The 20,202-nt window shown below is 49.1% G+C and overlaps 6 protein-coding genes across 6 annotated transcripts; 4 read left to right on the top strand and 2 right to left on the bottom strand.

Moving 5' to 3' along the window:
- Nucleotides 1-617: 617 nt before the first annotated feature.
- FTJAE_12923 (thiol-specific monooxygenase) lies at nucleotides 618-3,541 on the top strand (the record flags this gene model as incomplete). The annotated part of the gene is made up of 4 exons (XM_037346015.1): nucleotides 618-1,283; nucleotides 1,342-1,520; nucleotides 1,578-1,890; nucleotides 1,949-3,541. The coding sequence occupies 4 exons, from the start codon at nucleotides 618-620 to the stop codon at nucleotides 3,539-3,541; spliced, it is 2,751 nt and encodes a 916-aa protein (XP_037200055.1).
- Nucleotides 3,542-5,814: 2,273 nt separating this feature from the next.
- FTJAE_12924 (uncharacterized protein) lies at nucleotides 5,815-9,745 on the bottom strand (the record flags this gene model as incomplete). The annotated part of the gene is made up of 8 exons (XM_037346016.1): nucleotides 5,815-5,841; nucleotides 5,987-6,110; nucleotides 6,160-6,724; nucleotides 6,862-7,293; nucleotides 7,451-7,551; nucleotides 7,694-9,075; nucleotides 9,127-9,513; nucleotides 9,734-9,745. 8 exons carry the CDS (start codon nucleotides 9,743-9,745, stop codon nucleotides 5,815-5,817), a joined length of 3,030 nt encoding a protein of 1,009 aa, XP_037200056.1.
- Nucleotides 9,746-9,868: 123 nt separating this feature from the next.
- Nucleotides 9,869-12,613, top strand: FTJAE_12925 (transcription factor Cys6; the record flags this gene model as incomplete). Its single annotated transcript, XM_037346017.1, has 3 exons — nucleotides 9,869-10,896; nucleotides 10,946-12,203; nucleotides 12,260-12,613. The coding sequence occupies 3 exons, from the start codon at nucleotides 9,869-9,871 to the stop codon at nucleotides 12,611-12,613; spliced, it is 2,640 nt and encodes an 879-aa protein (XP_037200057.1).
- An 882-nt stretch (nucleotides 12,614-13,495) lies between these two features.
- On the top strand, nucleotides 13,496-14,686 carry FTJAE_12926 (mest1; the record flags this gene model as incomplete). The annotated part of the gene is made up of 1 exon (XM_037346018.1): nucleotides 13,496-14,686. One exon carries the CDS (start codon nucleotides 13,496-13,498, stop codon nucleotides 14,684-14,686), a length of 1,191 nt encoding a protein of 396 aa, XP_037200058.1.
- Nucleotides 14,687-14,776: 90 nt separating this feature from the next.
- FTJAE_12927 (1-aminocyclopropane-1-carboxylate oxidase) lies at nucleotides 14,777-15,976 on the bottom strand (the record flags this gene model as incomplete). Its single annotated transcript, XM_037346019.1, has 3 exons — nucleotides 14,777-14,830; nucleotides 14,884-15,524; nucleotides 15,574-15,976. 3 exons carry the CDS (start codon nucleotides 15,974-15,976, stop codon nucleotides 14,777-14,779), a joined length of 1,098 nt encoding a protein of 365 aa, XP_037200059.1.
- Nucleotides 15,977-16,702: 726 nt separating this feature from the next.
- Nucleotides 16,703-18,618, top strand: FTJAE_12928 (uracil permease; the record flags this gene model as incomplete). Its single annotated transcript, XM_037346020.1, has 5 exons — nucleotides 16,703-17,145; nucleotides 17,207-17,311; nucleotides 17,366-17,884; nucleotides 17,952-18,022; nucleotides 18,083-18,618. 5 exons carry the CDS (start codon nucleotides 16,703-16,705, stop codon nucleotides 18,616-18,618), a joined length of 1,674 nt encoding a protein of 557 aa, XP_037200060.1.
- Between the last annotated feature and the right edge of the window lie 1,584 nt (nucleotides 18,619-20,202).

The following is a 20,202-nucleotide window of genomic DNA, read 5'->3' on the forward strand; positions in this document are numbered from 1 at the left end:
GGAGATGGTCTGCTCTTGGACTATAGAGGCTACTGGCTCTTACGTCTTTTCCAATGATCATCACACAATCGTCTCTGCCCGACTTCGGTGGTGTTTTCGTCGCCTTGCTCCTCGGAAGGTTTATCACTGTCCCGAAAGACACAAAGCTTGTTCACTAATCCCCGTTTCAAACCCGACGTATAGCACCTAAGCGATTATGTCATGTAGCCCGACCCGCGTTTGTTTTGTTTACTGATCATTTTCTACACTCTGAGATAAAGCAACTTTTTAACCGAGACCGATAATCTGAAGAGCAATTAGTGTCTCCACGTCTGTATTGGCTAATATGCATGTAGGTCCTATTGTCATTTAAGGCTGTATGGTGCAATGATCATAATGGCCCTTCGCCGTTATCTCGGAGTGATCCTTTATAGTTCCAGAGGTTCGATTAGCAATCTGCGCGCTTTGTAGAATATGTCTCAATTAGAAGCAAGAAGTACTTGAAAATACAATGTATATAATATCTCATAATAAGACCATTATTACTATGACCATAGAAACCAATAGGGCCCAGCTTCTCTTGCAAATAGAACCCATCACCACTTTTAATCATTTGTCGTCTCGGCTCTTGAGTTACAATGGCAGCTACAGATGACCCCGTTGCCCTCGTCGCCAAGGCGAATGCCCGTGGCCCAACTACTGGCTTCACGGATGTCGATGATAATGCCGAACCGCTCCCTGCTGGTTTCGACACAAAGAATGCCAAAATATTCACCCCCCTCAAGGTCGGTGACTTGACGCTGCAGCACCGAGTCGTCCACGCGGCTCTGGGACGATCTCGCGCTGCTCATTCCACTGAAAGCCCTTTGGCCGTCAAGTACTTCGAGCAGCGTACCACTCCAGGAGCCCTCATGATCTCTCAAGCCACTGGTGTCTCTCTCAAATCAAAGGCTTGGCCTTGGTCAGCGACCCTCGAGACAAAAGAGCACCAGGCTGCTGTCGCTGATATCATCCAAGTTGTCCACAAGAAAGGCGGTTTCTGGTTCCAACAGCTCACACACGTGGGTCGCTGCACTTCGCCAGGTCTTGTCAAACACGCCCACAAGGAAGCTGGTCTAGGACCCCCCTCCTACGGCTACCTTCCGGTATCTTCTTCGGCTGTTGCTGAGACTGGGGTGAATACTCACTCCGGAGAACCATTCGGAGTACCGCACGCGTTGACAGTTGAGGAGATCAAAGAAATCCTGGCCGATTTTCAGCGCGCTGCCGCCCTGGCCGTCGAAGCTGGAGCCGATGGAGTCGAGGTGTGTGAGAAATACCCCTTGGCCAGTGACAGACAGGTTTGCTAACAGTGCCTGCTAGATTCTTTCCGGAAATGGCTTCCTCCTGGACCAATTTCTGCACGACAACATCAACCAACGCGATGATCAATATGGAGGATCAGTCGAGAACAGGAGTCGTTTTCCTCTAGAAGTGGTTGATGCTATCGCAGAAGTAGTAGGCTATCAGCGTTTGGGAGTCCGAGTGAGCCCCTTTTCTAAGTATATACTCCTCATGATCGTCAGAATCTCCTTCTTCAGCTAATGTATGGCAACAAGCTTCCACGAAACGGACGGCTCGCAACCCCTAGTGCAATTACTCCATCTCAGCCGTGAGCTTGCTCGTCGAGGTATAGCATACTTGCATGTCGGAGAGGGCCGCGTATCGCGCAACCTCGGCATTGCTGAGAACCTCTCACGCCTTGTGGCCAAAGGAATTGCCCCAGAAGATATCTCTCTTCGACCGTTCCGACGGCTTCTGAGGGATACTGCTCCTTCGAACTCACGTCATACACCTACTGTTCTCGTCGGCAACGGAGGATACACTGCTACATCTGGTATTCTAACTGTGCAAGACGACCTGGCCGACGCTGTCTCATACGGCCGGCGATTCATCTCCAACCCCGATCTCGTCCAACGTCTTCGTCTAGGACAACCACTCAGTCCATACAACCGCGACACCTTTTATACCCGGATACACCTCCTACAGCAACTTTGAGGAGTATGAGGGAAATAAATCTCAAGCTGGTCACAGTGATAGGCCTGATACAGACGAATCAAAGGCAATCAGACAGGATGGTGCCAACGATGCAGCAAAGAACAGCAGAGAGACTCCTAACAAGCGGGTTGCTATCATCGGTGCTGGAATTAGTGGTACTGTCACGGCAGCTGCCTTCCAACGGCTTGGTGGTTTTGAACTTCAGATCTTCGAGCGTAAGAGCGTCCCGGGTGGTGTCTGGGTATATGATCCTGTATCCACAACCATTCCACAGTTTCCAGCAGCGGAACCTTCAGACATCAATCCACCTCTTCCGCGTCCCAACAGCCCGTTCCCTCTGGATCTACCCCGTTCGACGCAACAGTGCTTCCTCTCGTCTCCCATTTACGACTCCCTGGAAGCAAATATTCCGTACAAGGTAATGGGAGGTGCTACAGATTTCAACCTTCCACCCCCGGCAAACAACGAACACTACCTGAGTGTCTCTGAAGTCACAGACTTTGTAGCGAAGGCTACCCAGAAGTACAGCTCTATAACTCAATTCAGCACAACGGTAGAGGATGTCCAAAACCTCCCTCAAGGCGGCGTGAGGCTACTCCTACGCCAGGAGAATGCCAATGGAACGGATACTTGGTACGAAGAAGACTTCGACCATCTCGTGGTGGCCACAGGCCACAACAGCGTCCCTCGCGTCCCCAAGATACCCGGCCACGAGACTTGGAAGGGAGACCTGCAACATGCTTCCACCTGGCGATCGGGACAGGAGTTCAAGGACAAGAGCATCCTTGTGATCGGTACCAGTGAGAGCGCCATAGATCTGGTTCTTCAGTCTCTACCTCATGTCAGGGGCGATATCCATGTATGCCAGAGGACACCGCACCCCCGGTGTCCCAACGTCTTTGATCGGCCTGGCGTTAAGCTCGTGACCACCATTGACCGTTTCACTGAAAACACGATCCATCTCCATGACGGATCTGTCTTGCACGGCATCGACGCGGTAGTCTTTGCAACGGGGTACTTCTATACCTACTCCTTCCTTTCGAACGTCCGCCCCCCTGTAGGTCCCGGCGGCCACCGCGTGCCTGGCCTGTATCAGCACATCTTCGACATACATAACCCTAGTACCATCGCCTTCGTCGGCGTGGTCAACGCGTCTTTGACCTGGCTGACCTGGGAGAAGTCCGCCTTTTTGGTGGCCCTGTTCTGGTCTGGAAGGATCAAACTTCCGTCTAGAGAAGCACAAGAGGCTTGGGAGGCAGACAGGCTCGCTGAGAAGGGGGAAGATATGTTTCATGTACTGGAACTGCCCTATGAGCGCGTTCTCTTCTTCGATCAGTTGAACGAACTAGCTGCGGAATACTTGCAGCAGGAGTCAGCCGATGATACACTTCTGCGGGGCTTCCCATTCGAATTCATCTTGGCTTTAATTGCCGGTCGACCAGCCAAGCTCAAGAAGTATGATTTAGTGGAGGACGTTGGTGGACGAGGTGTTATTGGCCCTGCAATCTTAGATACTGTTAAGTAAAGGTGTTGACCTTATAAAATTGGGTACTATTATAAGGGGAAGTAAGTTAAGAGTGCGAGCCTGCGATAAGAGAGTCAGGGGTCATTTATTGATATATGTAAATAGAATCCATAAGGGAGACTACTTATAAACTAAATACTATCAGTTCCCTTCTTAGGAGATTACTTGGAACTATCGAAGACTAAAAGAATATGTTGACAAGCCAGGTTTCATCACTTCACCTAGCCAACTTAATTAAATCTCACCAGTCGAAACGGAAAGGAGCAGTCCGACAATTCCCAGAGAATGTACCGACATAGCGACCAAGCCGGCACTGGAGGTAATGCTCGTAGTATCCAGTGAATGAGCCCACAACCTGTCCGTTGGGATTTCCTGGAGATGAGCGTCTGTAACTCCACGATAATGATGAAATAGGGCCCGCGGTATAAGTTGCAGGGGGCTTATACCCACCAGTGCCAGTGCTCATCTCAGCTGTAAACTTGAGCGGTGAATTGACCAAAGGCTGCTTGATGTTTGCATAGTTGGTCTTTATAGACTATCCACTAGTAGCAGGACTAGAAATAACAGTTGCCAAGTCGACATTAGGCCCCGAAGACTAAGGTAGCTTCATCAGCATCTGGTTGCTGGCGTATTAGATAAAGGTTAGTGCCGTAGTAGTAAAATAGGCATCTACTAAGTTAGCGCCATTCTGAGTCTTAGTTAAGTTCACTCCCCCCTCGATAATATACAGTATTCCACCTTGATTATATGGTTTGCTGCCCCCAGAGCCTTGACCGATGACGGCAACTGAGCAGGCCGTCAGGTTGTATAATTTAGAGACCCTTGGCTCTCTGGTCTTGCCATCGTGTCGGGAATGTAAAGCTATAAGGTCTGAAATATCGCGTTTGTCCAGGGTCACGTCAGACAAGCCTTCCATGGGTACAGCCCAAATAAAGCAAAAGAGAGAGAAAAGAAGTAAAAAGTTCATCTTAGCTAGTTCGTTTTAGAATGCCTATAGATAGAAGACTTATAAGGATATAAGATTAAGGATGAAGGGTATTATTTAAATAAACAATAAAAAATATAAATAAACTCTTATCTTATAGCATTGCTTTATAGTATTCTAAAGAGATAAAGTCAGCAGTTTTTTAAGAAACTAAAAGTTAAGTTTTAAATAAGCTTTATTTTATTTACAGTTTACATTCCCCCTGCCAAGCCCTGAGTACTCTAGACTTAAACTACTTTAAAGTAGAATTACTACTTTTAGTATTTATCTGTAAAGACTAATGCAAGGTAAAAAGCTCTAATGATTCTAGACTGGGCTAGAATTCTTAGCCGGTTTTCAGTTTCTTGATCAATCCAGTTGCTGAGGTTTTAATTCTTTTACTATATAAGGAAGGAATTGAGGCTGCAGAAGTTGAGCCATTTTACGACGCCTACCTTCATATTACATCCATTTAAATGCTTCAATGAGATGGTCCGTGTATGGCTGGAATGACTAACACTGTAGGGGGTTAGTATAGCTATGACATGTCTCAATCTAGGCCGACTACCGAGTTGGCACTCCTCCCTTCAGAGTCGAGGCTTTGTTAGAACGGTTTTGCTCTCCACACGATTGATGATTGACAACTAAGCCGTGTAATGCAAGCATCAGCGTGTAAGGCGCGTGATGTTAGCATCCGCTGTCAGGTCCATTAACTGAAAGTAGCTTAACACAATTATCAGTCTCTGGTCTAGAAGCTGAAGCCAATTGCAAGGTTTTAGCGTGTTGGCTTGATGGGTCTAGCTGAGATATTATAAGCTTTGGCTATCAATCAATCGGTTAAAAATTAACGCCTCTAAATACCACGTCTAGTACATGTTTTAACCTTTACTCTACTATACATTTATATTACAACGGATGGCTGAGATATCGAGACAAGTACACATTACTGTGGAAACAATATGCAGGGCAACCGATACACGGGATGCCCCTTGTCTTACTGGAAAAAACTCATACAATTAACAAGGCCCGTCACAGAAGTGATTTGCTTTCCATTCTCTAAATCTTTACACTCTTTGACCATCACCGCTCAAAATCATGAGATCTCAGATATCTATAGTAACTCTCGTGGGAGCTGTCGGCGTAGTCTCAAATACGTTTTGCATTACATATCTTTCTACCTACCTCGTACCAATTTCTCAGGGTGGTGCCCTTCCATCAACCAGGCGACAGCCGGAAAGGTCGACATTCGCAGGAAATACTTCCACTGAAACGACTTTGAGTTCGTTATAGTCTACGCGATGGTCTGACGTTAAGTTCCGCTAACGCCCTGGAAGGTCTAGATGTTTGTAAAAGTCTACAGCACAAACCTCAAGCAGCATATAAAACAGGGGTACGATAGCTCAGCACTTTCCCATAGTAGTACTCCTATCTAACTACTATACATTGCGACTTCTCTTCATTCTCATACTCTTAGCACGTACTCTATCAACCAGTCGAGCTACACCCCAACGTCGTGACGGTACCGCCTCACTGAACGTAGGAGTGTCAAGTACTGAATAATGAACGCTGGTTTCTGATTGTGGATTATACGCCAGCTTAACCGATCTGCCGAGTATGTCAGCGGTATCGTGCTGTTTGAAATGAGTTGACATACCTATCTGTGCTCGAATAAACATTACTACTCAAGCGTTCGACCTCAATCACTGGCAATAAAGATGGATGGAATCTAACCCCCGCACCCCTTCGCCATATTCGTAGGTGTGCATCATCAACGACATAACCGTCTTCCGGCTCAGACACCTGGGTCAGAGGCATACTCAAAGTGACGTTTCTCACGTGATTGAGGGATGACAAGGCCTCTTTGAGAGACTCAAAGTCTAACTGAGTGATATTGTAGGGGCTCTGATCGATGTTATCTGCATTTTTGTCTAGCAATAATTCCGTGCAGCGGGCGGGTACCCAGATATTCAGGGTCGTGAGATTCTCCAAAATATCGAGGCGAAGCCCATGAAAATCGAGAGATGTGTGACGCTCTCCGGGCAGTGGCGATAGAGTGGGCGATGAGCAGGGTAACAGCATAGGGAAAACTGGCTCTAACGATATCTCAAGATGTCTGCCGTAGGTGCGAAAGGCTGGCGGCGAAATGGCTCCCTCGACCTCCTGTTTCCATAGGTCTGGCACCTTGCAGAAACCGACAAACATGTTGAGAGCAAAAACGTCTGTGAAGATAAAAGTAGTCGATTCATAAATTGACTTGAGGCATTCCGAGGATCTGCGGGCTAATTATCAGCAAGGAAGCTACATGCGCAGAGTTACGCATCAGGCTCTTACAAGACCCTGCATGACAACAGCATACTCATGTATGCGCTACATGTCGACAACTTCTCCGAGCTCAAGCTATGGCTTCTCCAGCATGGCCCTAGAGAAGAACACGTTCGAATCCCAGGATCGGCACCCTCTCCATAGACCTCCGCGATGCGCTGACCACACGCGAAGTGGTTCTTCCAAGCAGAATAGAGCTGCAGGGCATAAGCCTTATTGCTGAAGCTACCCCCCAGTGGGATACCGAGTTGAATCTTTGTGGTATCAATCGTTTCTTGGAGCTCGTCTTGTACAGAAAATGACGTGGTGCATCGCCAGCGGCAGAAGTGAGATTTCGCTTTGCCATCTTTGTTACGATGCCAGATGATGTGTTGGCGGAGACCACAGGAGCGCCATAGCTCAAGATAGATCTTGTCTCGGATTTCGCGAGGCAGAAGCCTGGTGAATGTGGACTGGTGCTGGGGATCTGGTGATTGGGTAGTTATTTCAGGCATTGTTGTTCGTCATATGATGAAGGACACAGGTTCCTCTTAACCCCGCCTCGAGAGTGCTTGCACAGCTATGGCCCCCAGTCTTTATGTGCTGCTATATTTAGGCACGATCACGTCGCTTAACCTGAAGACCCGCTTCAGTACCCGATATTTGTTGCTCTGTTATCTCCTCGTTGATCTCGTCCCGCATGGCTATAGTAGCACGCATGATCTCATTGCCGAAGCCAAATGCACTAGAGGTTCTTCTAGTGTAGCATCTTCAGTCGGCGGCTTAAACGCACTATTGTTATATGCGAATAGCAATTCTTCTACAGTACCATCTACTGACTGTCCTTAATGTGAGAGTGAAGTACTGAGATGATGGATAATGCTCACATTCCAAGCTTTGTGTGTTCCCAGATGGCTTCCAGCTCCATCACAACACCATTATACACCGTCTGTCGAAAGTCATCCTCATCAAGCTCTTTAGAATCCGTACATCCTATACACCGTTCGACCACTGCCTTATACGCCGGGTTGATCCAGGCCACTCTCTGTTCCAGCATCCGATTTGCGACAGTCAGGTCCTGAATTAGGCCATCATTATCACCATCAAGACTCTTCTCATCTTGTATCTGTAGCTGTCTAAGTGAGGAACCAAGAATAATCTCCAGTAACAGCATGCCGAGTGCAAGGAGCGTTGGGTTGCTCGATAAAGAGTTGCCCCTGCTGTCCGCAGTATTATTGAGGCGCTTCAGTGAACACTCAGGCAGCCTCCTCTGTAGGAACGGATGCTCGTAGGAGAGCGTGTCTCCACGTCTGAAGAAATGCACGTTGCCTGGCGTTAGAGCATCGGGAAGCCAGGGCGTTTTGCTCAGCTGCAGCACACTGGAGGCGATGACGAGTGCCAGTCTGACTTTCTCCGCCAGCGATATTAATGGCCGAAGACCCTGCTTGCCCTCAAGAACATCTTCGAGTGTCACTATCGACCAACCATCGCTGTCAATCACCGGTCCGAGCGGGCATACCCGAAAGTGACGGTGGCTGTATTCTTGGTCAATCAAGTGGCCGTAACAAGCAGGTCTCTCCTGGTGGGCCTTTTTCAGAGCCAGACAAAGGTCCAGAGGGCTTATCGTCGGTATGGTGCTGGTTTCTTCAGGACACTTGATAAAAGCAATGTCGGTAGCGGGGCGAGCTAAGATCGCCATGGCAGTCTTGACGTTGGGCTTGACTTCCGTAGCAGTTTCCGTGAGATTCAAGCGAGATAGCGCCCGATCAATGCTAAAGGAGACGCGCTTCGAACTCTTAGCCTTGGTAGCCACAACACATGTCGCGGCCGGCACGGCCATTGATACGGAAATAGCCTTGATATTGACTTCATCCCAGAACATCTTGCTCGTCGGGCCTTTGGCAACTTCAAAGGAAATAGCTAGTCTGAATTGAGCATCCTGGATGATCTTCTCATCGTCGCACTCATGCCCAACCTCTATGAATCGCGTCGCCAATTCGAGACTGACGTCGTGAGAATCGGTACAAAGAATGCTAGAGCATAAAGCTCGATAGAAGCTTGCTGAGAGGTCCCGCAAGACCTTGAACACCTTGCATCGAGACTGCTTCCGGCGTCTGGGCTCAAGGCCAACGCTCTGCTGCGTCAGGCCCTCAAGACTTGTAATGCCTTTGGAGATGGTTTCTAGAGCTTCTTGATAGTCCTTTCTGTTCAGGCGGTAAAGCAGCTTCTTGAAATCGCGAGTGACTCGTTTGCGGTCAATCCATTGGACCTACATGGTGTCAGTTTACTAGTTGCTCATTCAAAGAACAGGCTTTCTCACCGTCCCATCGGATGATACGTCAATTCTAAGCCGCAGCATCACACTGTCCAAGGCTTCTCCGACTTCCTTGACCGTGTCTTCAAACGGGGTGTACGAGTCCCATAGCCTACGCCGAATCCTGTCGTTGGTCTCCTTGGCCTGCCAGAGAGGTCCAAATGGATCCTGAAGCATCGGCTCAATATCTCGTTGCGATACAATATCGCTGATGAGCTGTTCGCAGACGTTGCACAGTCTCACCCGTTCAGTGGATAATTGTCGGTTGAGGCTCCTCAGCTCCGCCGGAGCCTTGCCCCAATCGCGTAAGAAGTTGCTGTAGGCTTCCAAGGCTGTGACGACGAGGGGAAGTGTCCCCAGGACTATACCAGCGATCTCGAATCCAGACATCGGCTGTTTCTCATTCCCGCGGTTTTCGTGCGTTGTTGATTGAGAGAACGGAGAGCGGAGAGCCCTGTAGGCTGTGAGCGGTTATTGAGGCTGACGGAGCGGCCATCTTACGACCTGCATATGGCCCAGTCCAATGATATAGCCGCTTTCAAGCAAACCCCGCACGATACTGAGAATGGCAATGAATGCGAGCCCGTTCTGATGAGCTTTTAACTGGACTCACTGGATTTAACATCGTGTTGAGTCTCTGTTGTACGCTCAAGGCCGATCGTAGCAAAAAGCAACAGCACTTACTTGCTGACAACCAGCCTTTATATCTCTCTCGGTCGCCTGGCCTTACCCATGGCAATTCATCGCCATGGACAGCAACCATGAGCGAATGCCAATTGCGCACAATGTCCGAAACGTCCTCAATTCTTTCCGGACCGTTGCAACGTCGCTCAACCATGAAATAGATTATCTGGATGAAAAGGTCGAGTTTGACGGTCTGCGTGAGTTGCCCTTATCCTTGGAGAATGAGAACGTCCGCTTCAAGATGTGGGCTGGGAACCTAGGAGCTCATCAGAGTGGCCCTGCATCGCTGGATCATCGGCTGAGAGAGGCACCCCATATACAAGAGCAGGTCCTCTATCTTCTGCGGGACATATTGGAATCACTAGAGGATATAAGAGTCCTGATGCCAAGAAAGGAGCCCCCCAAGGACAGTGCAGATATCGAGGATAAGCCGGAGTATCTGCCTGCGAGTCCAGACAGCGAAGACAGCTTCACCGATTCAGACCTGGATAAAGATGAGCGTACGCCAGAAACAAGACTATCGACGCTTTGCACCGATATCGCCGAGGCCATCGACTGCCTTCTACGTCTCTCCCTAGCCATAGCCAACCCAGCACCGCATGAGAGATTCCGTAAGCTGGGCGCCGGCCCCGATGAGGACATATCCTTTTACGAGGCACATGACGTCCGCTACGTCCAAGACAAGTTCCCAAATATCAGTCAAAGCTTAGCTGATATCCTGGGCAAGTTCATCACACGTCGACGCCAATTCTTCAAGTACCGCGAGTCACACCATGCCAAGTTGGCGGCAGGCCTGGATCAAGAGACTCAAAGGGATACAAGTCGGACAGAGATCGTACCGAATACCGTGGCGTCTTCTCTTCCAGAGCACTTCAAGGGATCTGGGGTGATTGATGAGGATAATCGGTCTGATATGGCTATGTCTGAGACCTCGTATGCTACCTCGGCTGGCTATTTGATGATGGAAAATGGAGAGATGAAGCCTGCTCCTCCACTCAAGGTCCCTCCGCGACCACCTGAGGCAGACAAGGGGGTCTTTGAATGTCCATTTTGTTACAGGATGATATCAGCCAGTTCCCGAGGGGCATGGAAGTAAGTGCCACTTTGTCACTATTCCGTTTATATCTAACACTACTTATAGACGCCACGTATTTGGGGACCTCCGTCCGTATACTTGTCTCTTCTCACGGTGTGCCGAATCAAATACCGACTTTGATCGACGACGCCAGTGGCAACTCCACGTCTCCCAGTATCACTGGCGCACATGGTCTTGTCCATTCAAGTGCGAGGGCATGTTTCTGTCCGCAGTTGAGCTCGGAAATCACATTCGCCACCAGCATATACCCAGCGCAAGCGATGAGCATCTCGCCACCGTCGTGGCTCGCGGTGAGGTATCTGTGTCCAATGATGTCGCTCAAGAATGCCCTCTTTGCAGACGAGCTATTTCGGGCTTGAAGTCGTACGTCAAGCATGTTGGGCGGCACCTTGAACAGTTGGCTCTGCACGCTCTTCCTAAGATCGGAGGTGAGGAGCTCGAGGATGACATCGAGAGTGATGAGCAGAATGATGAAGCATCTGAGCTAGGAGCTGTTTCAGCCGAAGAATCGAGTGACACGTCTTCCAAAGCCGATGAGCAGCTAGAAACTGGCGAGATAGATAACCAGGTGGAATCAAGCTTTCCACATGCTACGGCTGTTGGATACGATGCTGAAGGCGACGTCACCGCCGCTGGCGATACTCACATACCGCCAGCCGCCTCTACTATCTCGTCTGATCAGCCTGTAGTCGAGCTAGCTAAAATGGGGAAGCTCGAAGACATCCCCCTCGACATCGTAATGACACAAGCTGGTGCCACCCTTGAAGAAGTGGGAATGATGACCACAGCTGAGAGGGAGGCAGCCGCGATAGAGGCTGTTGAGAAGTACAAGAGACAGGAGCTTGCGAGAATAACGGCTGAGAAAGCCAGAATTGGAATGAAAGAGCAAGAGCAACTTTCCATTGATCCCTCCGCCGAAGCCGAGTCAGCTTCACAGGATAGTCGGCCGGTTTATACTCGCATGTCTCGCAGACATCTATCTCTCGAGACATTGCGGGAATACGATGTCAACTACGAATTCGACGCGGACCCTGACTACGTCTTGATCAGAAGGTGGGTGCCCGAGTGGGAACAAGATCGGATGTGGAAGCACACTAGAACTATCCGCGAGAAACGGGCTGAGACTCTAATAAATGAGACGCCGACACGAAGTGGTGAGCGTGAGTATGAGTGGGTGCGCAAGAAAGACAGACGGCGGGCCAAGTCACCGCCGCAGTTCCATGTCCAGAGGGATAAGGGTCTCAATGAACTGTTAGAGGATCTCAAGCCTGTCCACAACTATAATGACACTTCTGGTAATCAGGTAAGTAAAGCTTCAATACAGACAGTATATGAAATACATTACTAATAAAAGTGTAGAGCTCGCCACCCAGGAAGCGGAATCAATCACTTCCTCGTCTACCTTCTGTCGGCGATCGCCAACATATCCATGTTAGGACCAACAGTCGTGAAAGGGACGCTCCTCCAGCTCCATCTCCTCCACCGCCAATTCACCAAGGATCAAGGATTGCGCGAGAGGTCATCACACAGTACCGAGAGATCAGCCACGGCGTTCTCCCAAAGAATCAAGATATACTATGCCGAAACTTACTTATTTATGGCCATTGTCGATATGAAGACCAAGGCTGCGCCTTTAGCCATAATCAGAATATAAAAGACTCTGAACGGCAGGACCGACAGGAGAGGGAATATAAGAGCGACCTACAGCAATGAATTTGGACAGCCTCAACCAATTATGGAAGGGCAAGACCCTCTGTTTAAGAGGTCCTTTCCACTACCGAGCACGACGCTACAAATACGAAGTTCATTGAATGGTGGTACAGTCGATGCGGAAGGGACCTTGGAGATTATCACGAAATGCTTATCTATCTCGAGGAGCCCACCATAGAGGCATGAGGGTGCTTTGTTAGCTAAGGGGAAGAGGCCTTATACTTGATCAGCGGCTTCTATGTTGAATGTACTATTAGGGAATAATAGAGACTATCTTAAAAGACGCCCTCCTGCTCTCTAGAATGACAAATTAAAGATAAATATAAATTCCTTCCTGGGGCTTTACTAAAGGAGTCAATACGGAGGAAACGTAGCTGTAAAACATTAAAAAAAGAACAAACCAAGAGCAAGTCTAACAAATTCACCTTAAACTGGTTATTATACATCTCACTGGTATGCTATACGGTGAGTGGCCTTTCATGAATTTTATAAACATATCTGTATGAGATACATAGCTGGTACGCCGGTAGCAAAGAGTAAGGTACTAATAGGAGGTATGACATATTGCTGTACTGCTATTTATAGCGCCTCGCATTCGCTTGGGATATACACAATAGACCCACCGTTTGCTCCATCATACTTGGCCCAGGCAGCCACTAACTGAGCAGTAATAACCTCATTCGCTCAGCACGCTCGGTCTGACTCTTCGGGCGAGGGGAAAGTGACGTTAGCCGATAATAGCACATCTAAAAACAACACCTCTATCTGCAGCTAAATTGCACCATTCCTGGTCCAGGCAACCCTTACAATGCACAACCTTTTTATTTACCTTTAGCATTAGTGCCAAGATTCAACAATAAGGATAGCGACTACACATTTTTCAAGATGGCTCAGGTTCAAGGGTACTGCAATACCCAATTCGCCAACCTCCGCGCTTTGATGCAAGAGTTTACTGCATCTGGACAAGATGTCGGTGCCAGCCTTTGCGTCAACATCAACGGCGAGAATGTTGTAGACATATGGGGGGGCTACGCCGATGCATCGATCAAGCAGCAATGGGGCAAAGATACACTGGTGAATGTCTTCTCGACCACAAAGCTGGTAACTAACCTGGCGGCTCTGATGCTGATCTCGCGTGGAGTGCTGCGCCCCGGGGATAAGGTTTCCCAGCACTGGCCTGAGTTCGAAAAGAATGGGAAATCCGAGGTCACCATCGGCCAAGTGTTAGCCCACACAGCAGGTCTCAGCGCGTGGCAGGACGATATGACACTGGAGGACATTTGCGATATCAGGGAGGCAACTGACAAGTTGGCGCGCCAGAAAACCCTGTGGACTCCTGGAACCAAGATGGGCTACCATGGTCTCACGCAGGGTTTCCTTGTAGGGGAGCTGGTGCGAAGGAAGACAGGAATGTCTATTGACGAGTTCATCAGGGAGGAGATTTGTCGACCGCTGGATGTCGGCACAGACTTCCAGATTGGCTGTCGTAAGGAAGACTGGCACCGCGTGGCCCCCGTTGTGCCTCCACCGGGACCTTCGATCCATGAATTTCTCAGCCAACAGCCTGGATACGAACAAGACTCCATCGTCGCGCGAACGCTTTGTAACCCCGAGCCCCGAGCTGAGGATGCCAACACGGCGCTGTGGCGATCCAGTGTGCTAGGCTCAGTCAACGGCCACACAAACGCCAGGACACTAGTCAAGATCCTCTCCTGCTACTCGCTCGGCGGTGCATGCGCGGGAAATGGTCATCGCCTACTTTCTCCCGAGGCGGTGGACTTGGCCCTTAGAGAACACGCCAAGGGAACGGACCTGGTCACGGGGCGGAGCGGGAGGCGCGGACTTGGGATTTATCTCACCGGGCCTGGGTCTGGGATCGTTGAAGATCAGCTGCCGGACGGCAAGGTTGGATGGGGTAGCGGATGGGGTGGATCGATTGTGGTTGTGGATTGTGATAGGAGGCTCACAATTGCATATACAATGAACAGGATGCTGAATACAGCGCATCCTTCCCCAGCTGCATATATCGAGGCTATTTATAGCATACTCGGGGTTGCTCTTCCTAAGAAAATATAAAAAACCCTTTTTTGTTTATTATTTAGATCACATCGTTAAAGGCATTGCATGTAGTCGAGTTCTTAGAATAGCTCTATTAGCTCCTGTTTATTATACTGCCTTCTTATCCGGAGTTTCGGCCAGCTTTAAACGAGAGTCACGCCACTGCAAGTAATTAGTTTCTATCCCTTTTACTGTAGACACCGAATGTGATTTACCTTGCCGCATGAAATCGGCTCATAGAGGGGAGGATGTTCCTCGTCAATGCACGTCGGTAGAACTTCGCACACCGCGTCGGGGTTGAACCCCAAGAAAAAGGGCATAGCGTAGCGAGATGTCTTCTGGCGATTATACACACGATGCACCGTCGACTTGAATCGATTGTTCGAGAGTCTCTGTAAAAAGTCACCAATGTTGATGACCAAAGTCCCCTCAATCGGCCGAGCGTCGAGCCACTCATCATCTGCAGAGAGAACTTGCAGACCACCGGACATATCCTGCCAGAGCAGAGTCACGCACTGAATATCAGTATGTGAGCCAATACCCACGTCGACTTCTTCGGCGTTTCCGTCGGTGCCGGGGTAGTGGATGTGCACTGCATCAGCGCCGGGAGTCGTGATGATAGAGTCAAAGTAGTCTTCGGGTAGGTCAAGGGCAAGTGCGAATAAGCGGATGAGTTTACGGGCGAGGGTAAGTCGCTTTTGATAGAACTCGGTGAGGACAGGACGGAACTTTGTGAGATGGCTTGTCCCGTCCCAGACATAATCTGTGGAGGAGAAGTTGGAGTTAATGTCATCCGTGCATTCATGAGTCTGGTCGATGCGAGTATCATATCGCATGGAGAAAGTCTCCTTCTTGTCTATAGGAGCGTAAGTCAATCGATATGTGCGGTTCGTCAAGTTGCTTACCTCTAGTTTCCTGATTATTGATCTGTGTGCTTCCAACACCATGATAACCACAGAACTTGCCCGCTTTCTCAAACGAGACCCGATCTTTGGCTTCTTGCTCTTGGTTGAAGAAGGCCTTGCACTGTTCGAGAGCTTGCTCAATTAATTCTTGAGGAATGCCATGATTTTTGACGTAGAAAAAACCCGTATTCTCAGCAGCTGCTTTGATCTTGGTGGCGATGGCCTTGCGCGCGGTCGCATCCCCGTCAAGCGAGCTGAGGTCAATGACGGGCATCTCATCCAGGGTCGGAGTACGGGGTGCCCCACAGCGTACACGACGGGAAACAGGTCCGTCCGGTGTCATCAGCTGCACCGTTGTGAACGCCGAGACGGGGGCTGCGGTTTCAATTGTGGTGGTAGCCATGGTTGTTACTTGCAGTCACAAAATGTGCAAAATGCAAGTGATGAGGTGAGGTTACTGAAGATGATACTGCTTCAAAGTGGGGAAAAGCGTCAACAGATGATGATTGAGAGTCTAAAGCAATACAGAGAACTTGGTTGTCGTATGGACTTGTTATCAATGCTTAGAACACTTCGATAAGTAAGAGATCCGGAATCAACGACTTGATATAAGATGCTATCCGATTGCTTGATGCAGTTGAGTCCTTCAAGTTGCGCAATAATTGCTCAGCTGTAGGTTAGGCACAAGACGGAGACCGTCGGAGATGGGGGTCCACAACTGCCGACGGGGCCATCCGTGGCGGAGTTCCCCGTTCCCCTATCGCCAACAGATCCCCTCAAAGATCCACAGAGCTCACGATTGTATTGGCTACACTGGGCACGCAATCAGATAAACGTTGCTATCTTTTGCGGGGAACAGATAACAGCGTCACTAGTGTAACTACCCTGACCGGCGACCGTCGGACATTTCACCAGCGCCAATAGGATCAAGTCTAATACACCCGACCTTATCATTTCTAGATTCTGATTCTGGGGTTACTGAATAGAGTCTTGTGGTTGGTCTAAACTGGATATCCTGCATCTTATAAACATCAACCCTGGTCCTCCACTTACAAAACGACCAACCATTTCCAATTCTCCAGAGTCAAGCCAGCGTTTCCCATCGTCACGTTACTTCAAAGGAGAGACCATGGCTTCACTCCTCTCAAAAGCCCACGATCGTCTCCTCGTAAAAAAGCACTGCGCAGACGGAACAACTGAACCCGCCAACTTTCTCGACAATGACTCCATCCGCCCAACGCCCGTCAAGGACCGCACATGGACATCCATCACATACTCTGCTTTCTGGTTCGCAGCCACTGCAAACGTGAGCAACCTATACGCAGCTTCTACTGGCCAATCTGCTGGTCTCAGTATGTGGGAGGCTCTAGCATGTTCGCTTGGCGGTCAGTTACTCGCTGGTTGTCTCATGGCGCTGAATGGTCGTGCTGGCGCATTGTACAGAATTCCCTTCCCTGTCGCGTGTCGAGCGAGTTTTGGGACTTGGGGTGCGCTGTGGCCGACGTTTAATCGAGCTGTTATGTCGATTGTTTGGAATGGTGTGAATTCTGTGCAGGGTGCGCAGTGTTTATAGTAAGTTGACTTCAACCAACAGTCGAACCAAGAACGAACTAACCGTAGCACTTCACTACAGTGTCTTTCTCCATGCCATCTTTCCTTCTATCGAAAACATTCCCGACATCATGGGTTCCAAATCCGCCCTCAACTCGGCGCAGATGCTCTGCTTCTTCCTCTACTGGTATGCCACTACTGCCAACCAACAATCCTTCTCAATCTAACCGTGTTGTGACAGGCTCATCAACTGCGCGTTTCTCTTTGTCCCCGTCCCCCGCATGAGAAAGCTCGTCCACATCAAAGTCGCCGTCTACTTCGCCGCCACCATCGCCTTCGTGGCCTGGACACTATCAGCCTCTGGCAGCGTCCGCAAGACCTTGTCTGAACCTTCTACCGTACATGGGTCTGAGAAGTCTTGGTTGATCCTTAAGTTCTTCTTTCTAGGACTCGCCAGTTGCGGTACCTTCATCTCCAATGCATCTGATCTGCAACGCTATGCCTCTAAGCCCACCGATGTCATTGCTGGTCAAGTATTCAGTTTCCCAATGTCCAACTTCTTGGTTGGTGTGTTTGGCAACTTGATCGCGGCTGCTAGCAAGGGCATCTTTGGCGAGGTCATTTGGAACCCGCTTACCACTCTGGACATGCTCATGCAGGGTGATCGTCATACATCTGCCAACCGAGCAGGCTGTGCATTGATCTCCTTCGCTTATGTCTACTCTACTGTTTTTTCGGCAATTTTTGAGAACTCCATTCCGTGAGTCCAGCCCAGTCCCTTTCCTCAGAGACTTTTGAACTTACTGCTGACTCATTAATTTTCGCAGCGCTGGAAACGATATCGCAGCTCTCATGCCCAAGTACATCACGGTGAAGCGTGGATTCTTCATCTGTGCAAGTACGTATCTCTCGAATTTTCTCATGCCCACTAGCCACTGACTAATCACTTCTCACATAGTCATCTCATACGCAATCTGCCCATGGTATCTGCTCTCGTCCGCAGCCGTCTTCATCAACTTCCTCAGCTCCTACCAGATCTTCCTCAGCGCCATCACAGGTATTCTCATCTGCGATTACTACCTCCTCCGACGCGGCGTTTTCGACATCCCTATGCTTTACTCTGGCCACAAGGACTCTACCTACCACTTCTTTCATGGCTTTAATCTTAGAGCGTTTGCAGTCTACTTGATTGCCATTGCACCCAACTTCTATGGATTCCTGTTCCAGATGGGTGTTAGCGCACCACTGGGGATTCAGAGGTTCTACTATGTTGCCTATCCTGTGGGACTCTTGTTGGCGTTTGGAAGCTTTTGGCTCATCAACACACTCTTCCCGAGTAAGGATATTCCAAAAGTCTCGGGGTGGAAGGAGCCCAAGGACTTTGTGGAGAGCCATGATGGTACCTATGTCAATGTCGTGATTGACTCGTCTGATGCTGCCTCCGGGGATCAGGAGATGGGCAACGCCCAGAAGACTGCCATGAAGAAGTATTGAGCCACTATTAGCCTTTAATTAAATCAATACTCCTTGTTTACCCAAGTCGCGAATGATCAATCTCATCATCTGAACCGGAATAATGGTGTTGAGGCGTGAATGGTCTACTACCAAATGACTCTACTGTTGATCCCGCTCGCTCACTTCTGTTGAGGTATACTCCATCCTATTGCTCAAAGCTTCAAAAGGCGGCCACCAAACATCAAAACCAGGCAAGGTCTCTGCTTGCGTGTTCATCTCTGGTCGCGCTGCATCGTAAACCCGTTTTCTCATCATGTTCATAGCCCAGATAGAAACTGGCTCAACAACATAAGTGTCCTTTCGAAGATCCTGGACTTCTTCCATAAGACGAAAGGTCTTGTCAATGTCCTCGAGGTGGTCTGAGAACTCAACCAGCGTGACGTGTGCATATGCACCCATCAGGAAGTCGAAAGTGTGGATAATCCTTTTTTGCCTTGTCATTTCCCTGCAGAAGCGTATGATTTCGTGGCTGTGTTCTAGTATGCACTCGATCTGCTGTTCATATACCGCATTCTCACTGGCGTTATTCAAGTCTCCCTTCTGTCTTTGCGACAATTCCCATCTATTGGCTAGTAAGCCAAATGTTGAGAGAGCAAACTTCAACTTAAGATTATGGTCAAGATTAAGCACTGCGACTTGTCAGTTTCACGTAAAAATATGAGCAGTTACAGTATTAACATACGCTTTGCATTAGCAGCATGCCATTGTGTGAGGTTGCTTTGAAGTTCATTTGCCCGGATACTCCCCTCGACAATGCCTCGGTATAGGAGTATAAAAAGCTCAAGTTCGGCGACAATCTCCTTGTCGAGTTCGCTGAAGCCTTCTGTATTCTTGACTATGCCGATATAATGTGCTGCTGGGTCTATTCGCACAGCGGACAGCTTCCCTACACCGATAGTAAACCTTGCCCGCCAGTTAGTAACTTGCTGTGCATGAGGTGAGAGCTTAGATCAAGTACTTGAGATGTTGAAGGCATGTAGCATTCCATGCCAATATCCGATTTCTATCGTTCTCGGTGTAGCGTAATGACAAGGGCGATTGCTGAAGCGTAGGAAAATCCAACGATAGCATAAGGTGAAGGATGAGCGAGCCACTCAAGAGCCACGCATCGATGAAACTATCAGAGAAGCCGAGACTCAAGTTTAGAAGGCAGGTAAGAAGCATCGCGTAGAGGGAAGGTAGACTTAGAGGAGACTCGAGCGAGAGCTTTGCCAACTCAGACTTTAGGACGCCGTAGAGTGAAGTGTGAAGGTCTTTGCTGATGACGGAAGAATTTGTTTGCATACCCGCCAGCAAGCAGGTTACAGAGAGTAGATTATACTCTCCACTCAAGGCATCATCAATGGCTCTCTGTATGAAATGGAGTCGAGGGATGTTTTCCCTAGATCTGATGCACACATTAGCACAGCTCGAGGGTCCAAACTGGTGGGATGAGATTGTTTTAATTTGGAGATTAGCAGTTGCAAGTATCAACTCACGCCTCAATCAGACGCAAGCCTAGTCCATCTGAAGCCAATTGAGCCACGATGGACTCGGGTAGCTCGACGACATCATTTGGCGTTT

This window comes from Fusarium tjaetaba (genome assembly GCF_013396195.1).
Source record: "Fusarium tjaetaba strain NRRL 66243 chromosome Unknown NRRL66243_c0000369, whole genome shotgun sequence".
Taxonomy (NCBI): domain Eukaryota; kingdom Fungi; phylum Ascomycota; class Sordariomycetes; order Hypocreales; family Nectriaceae; genus Fusarium; species Fusarium tjaetaba.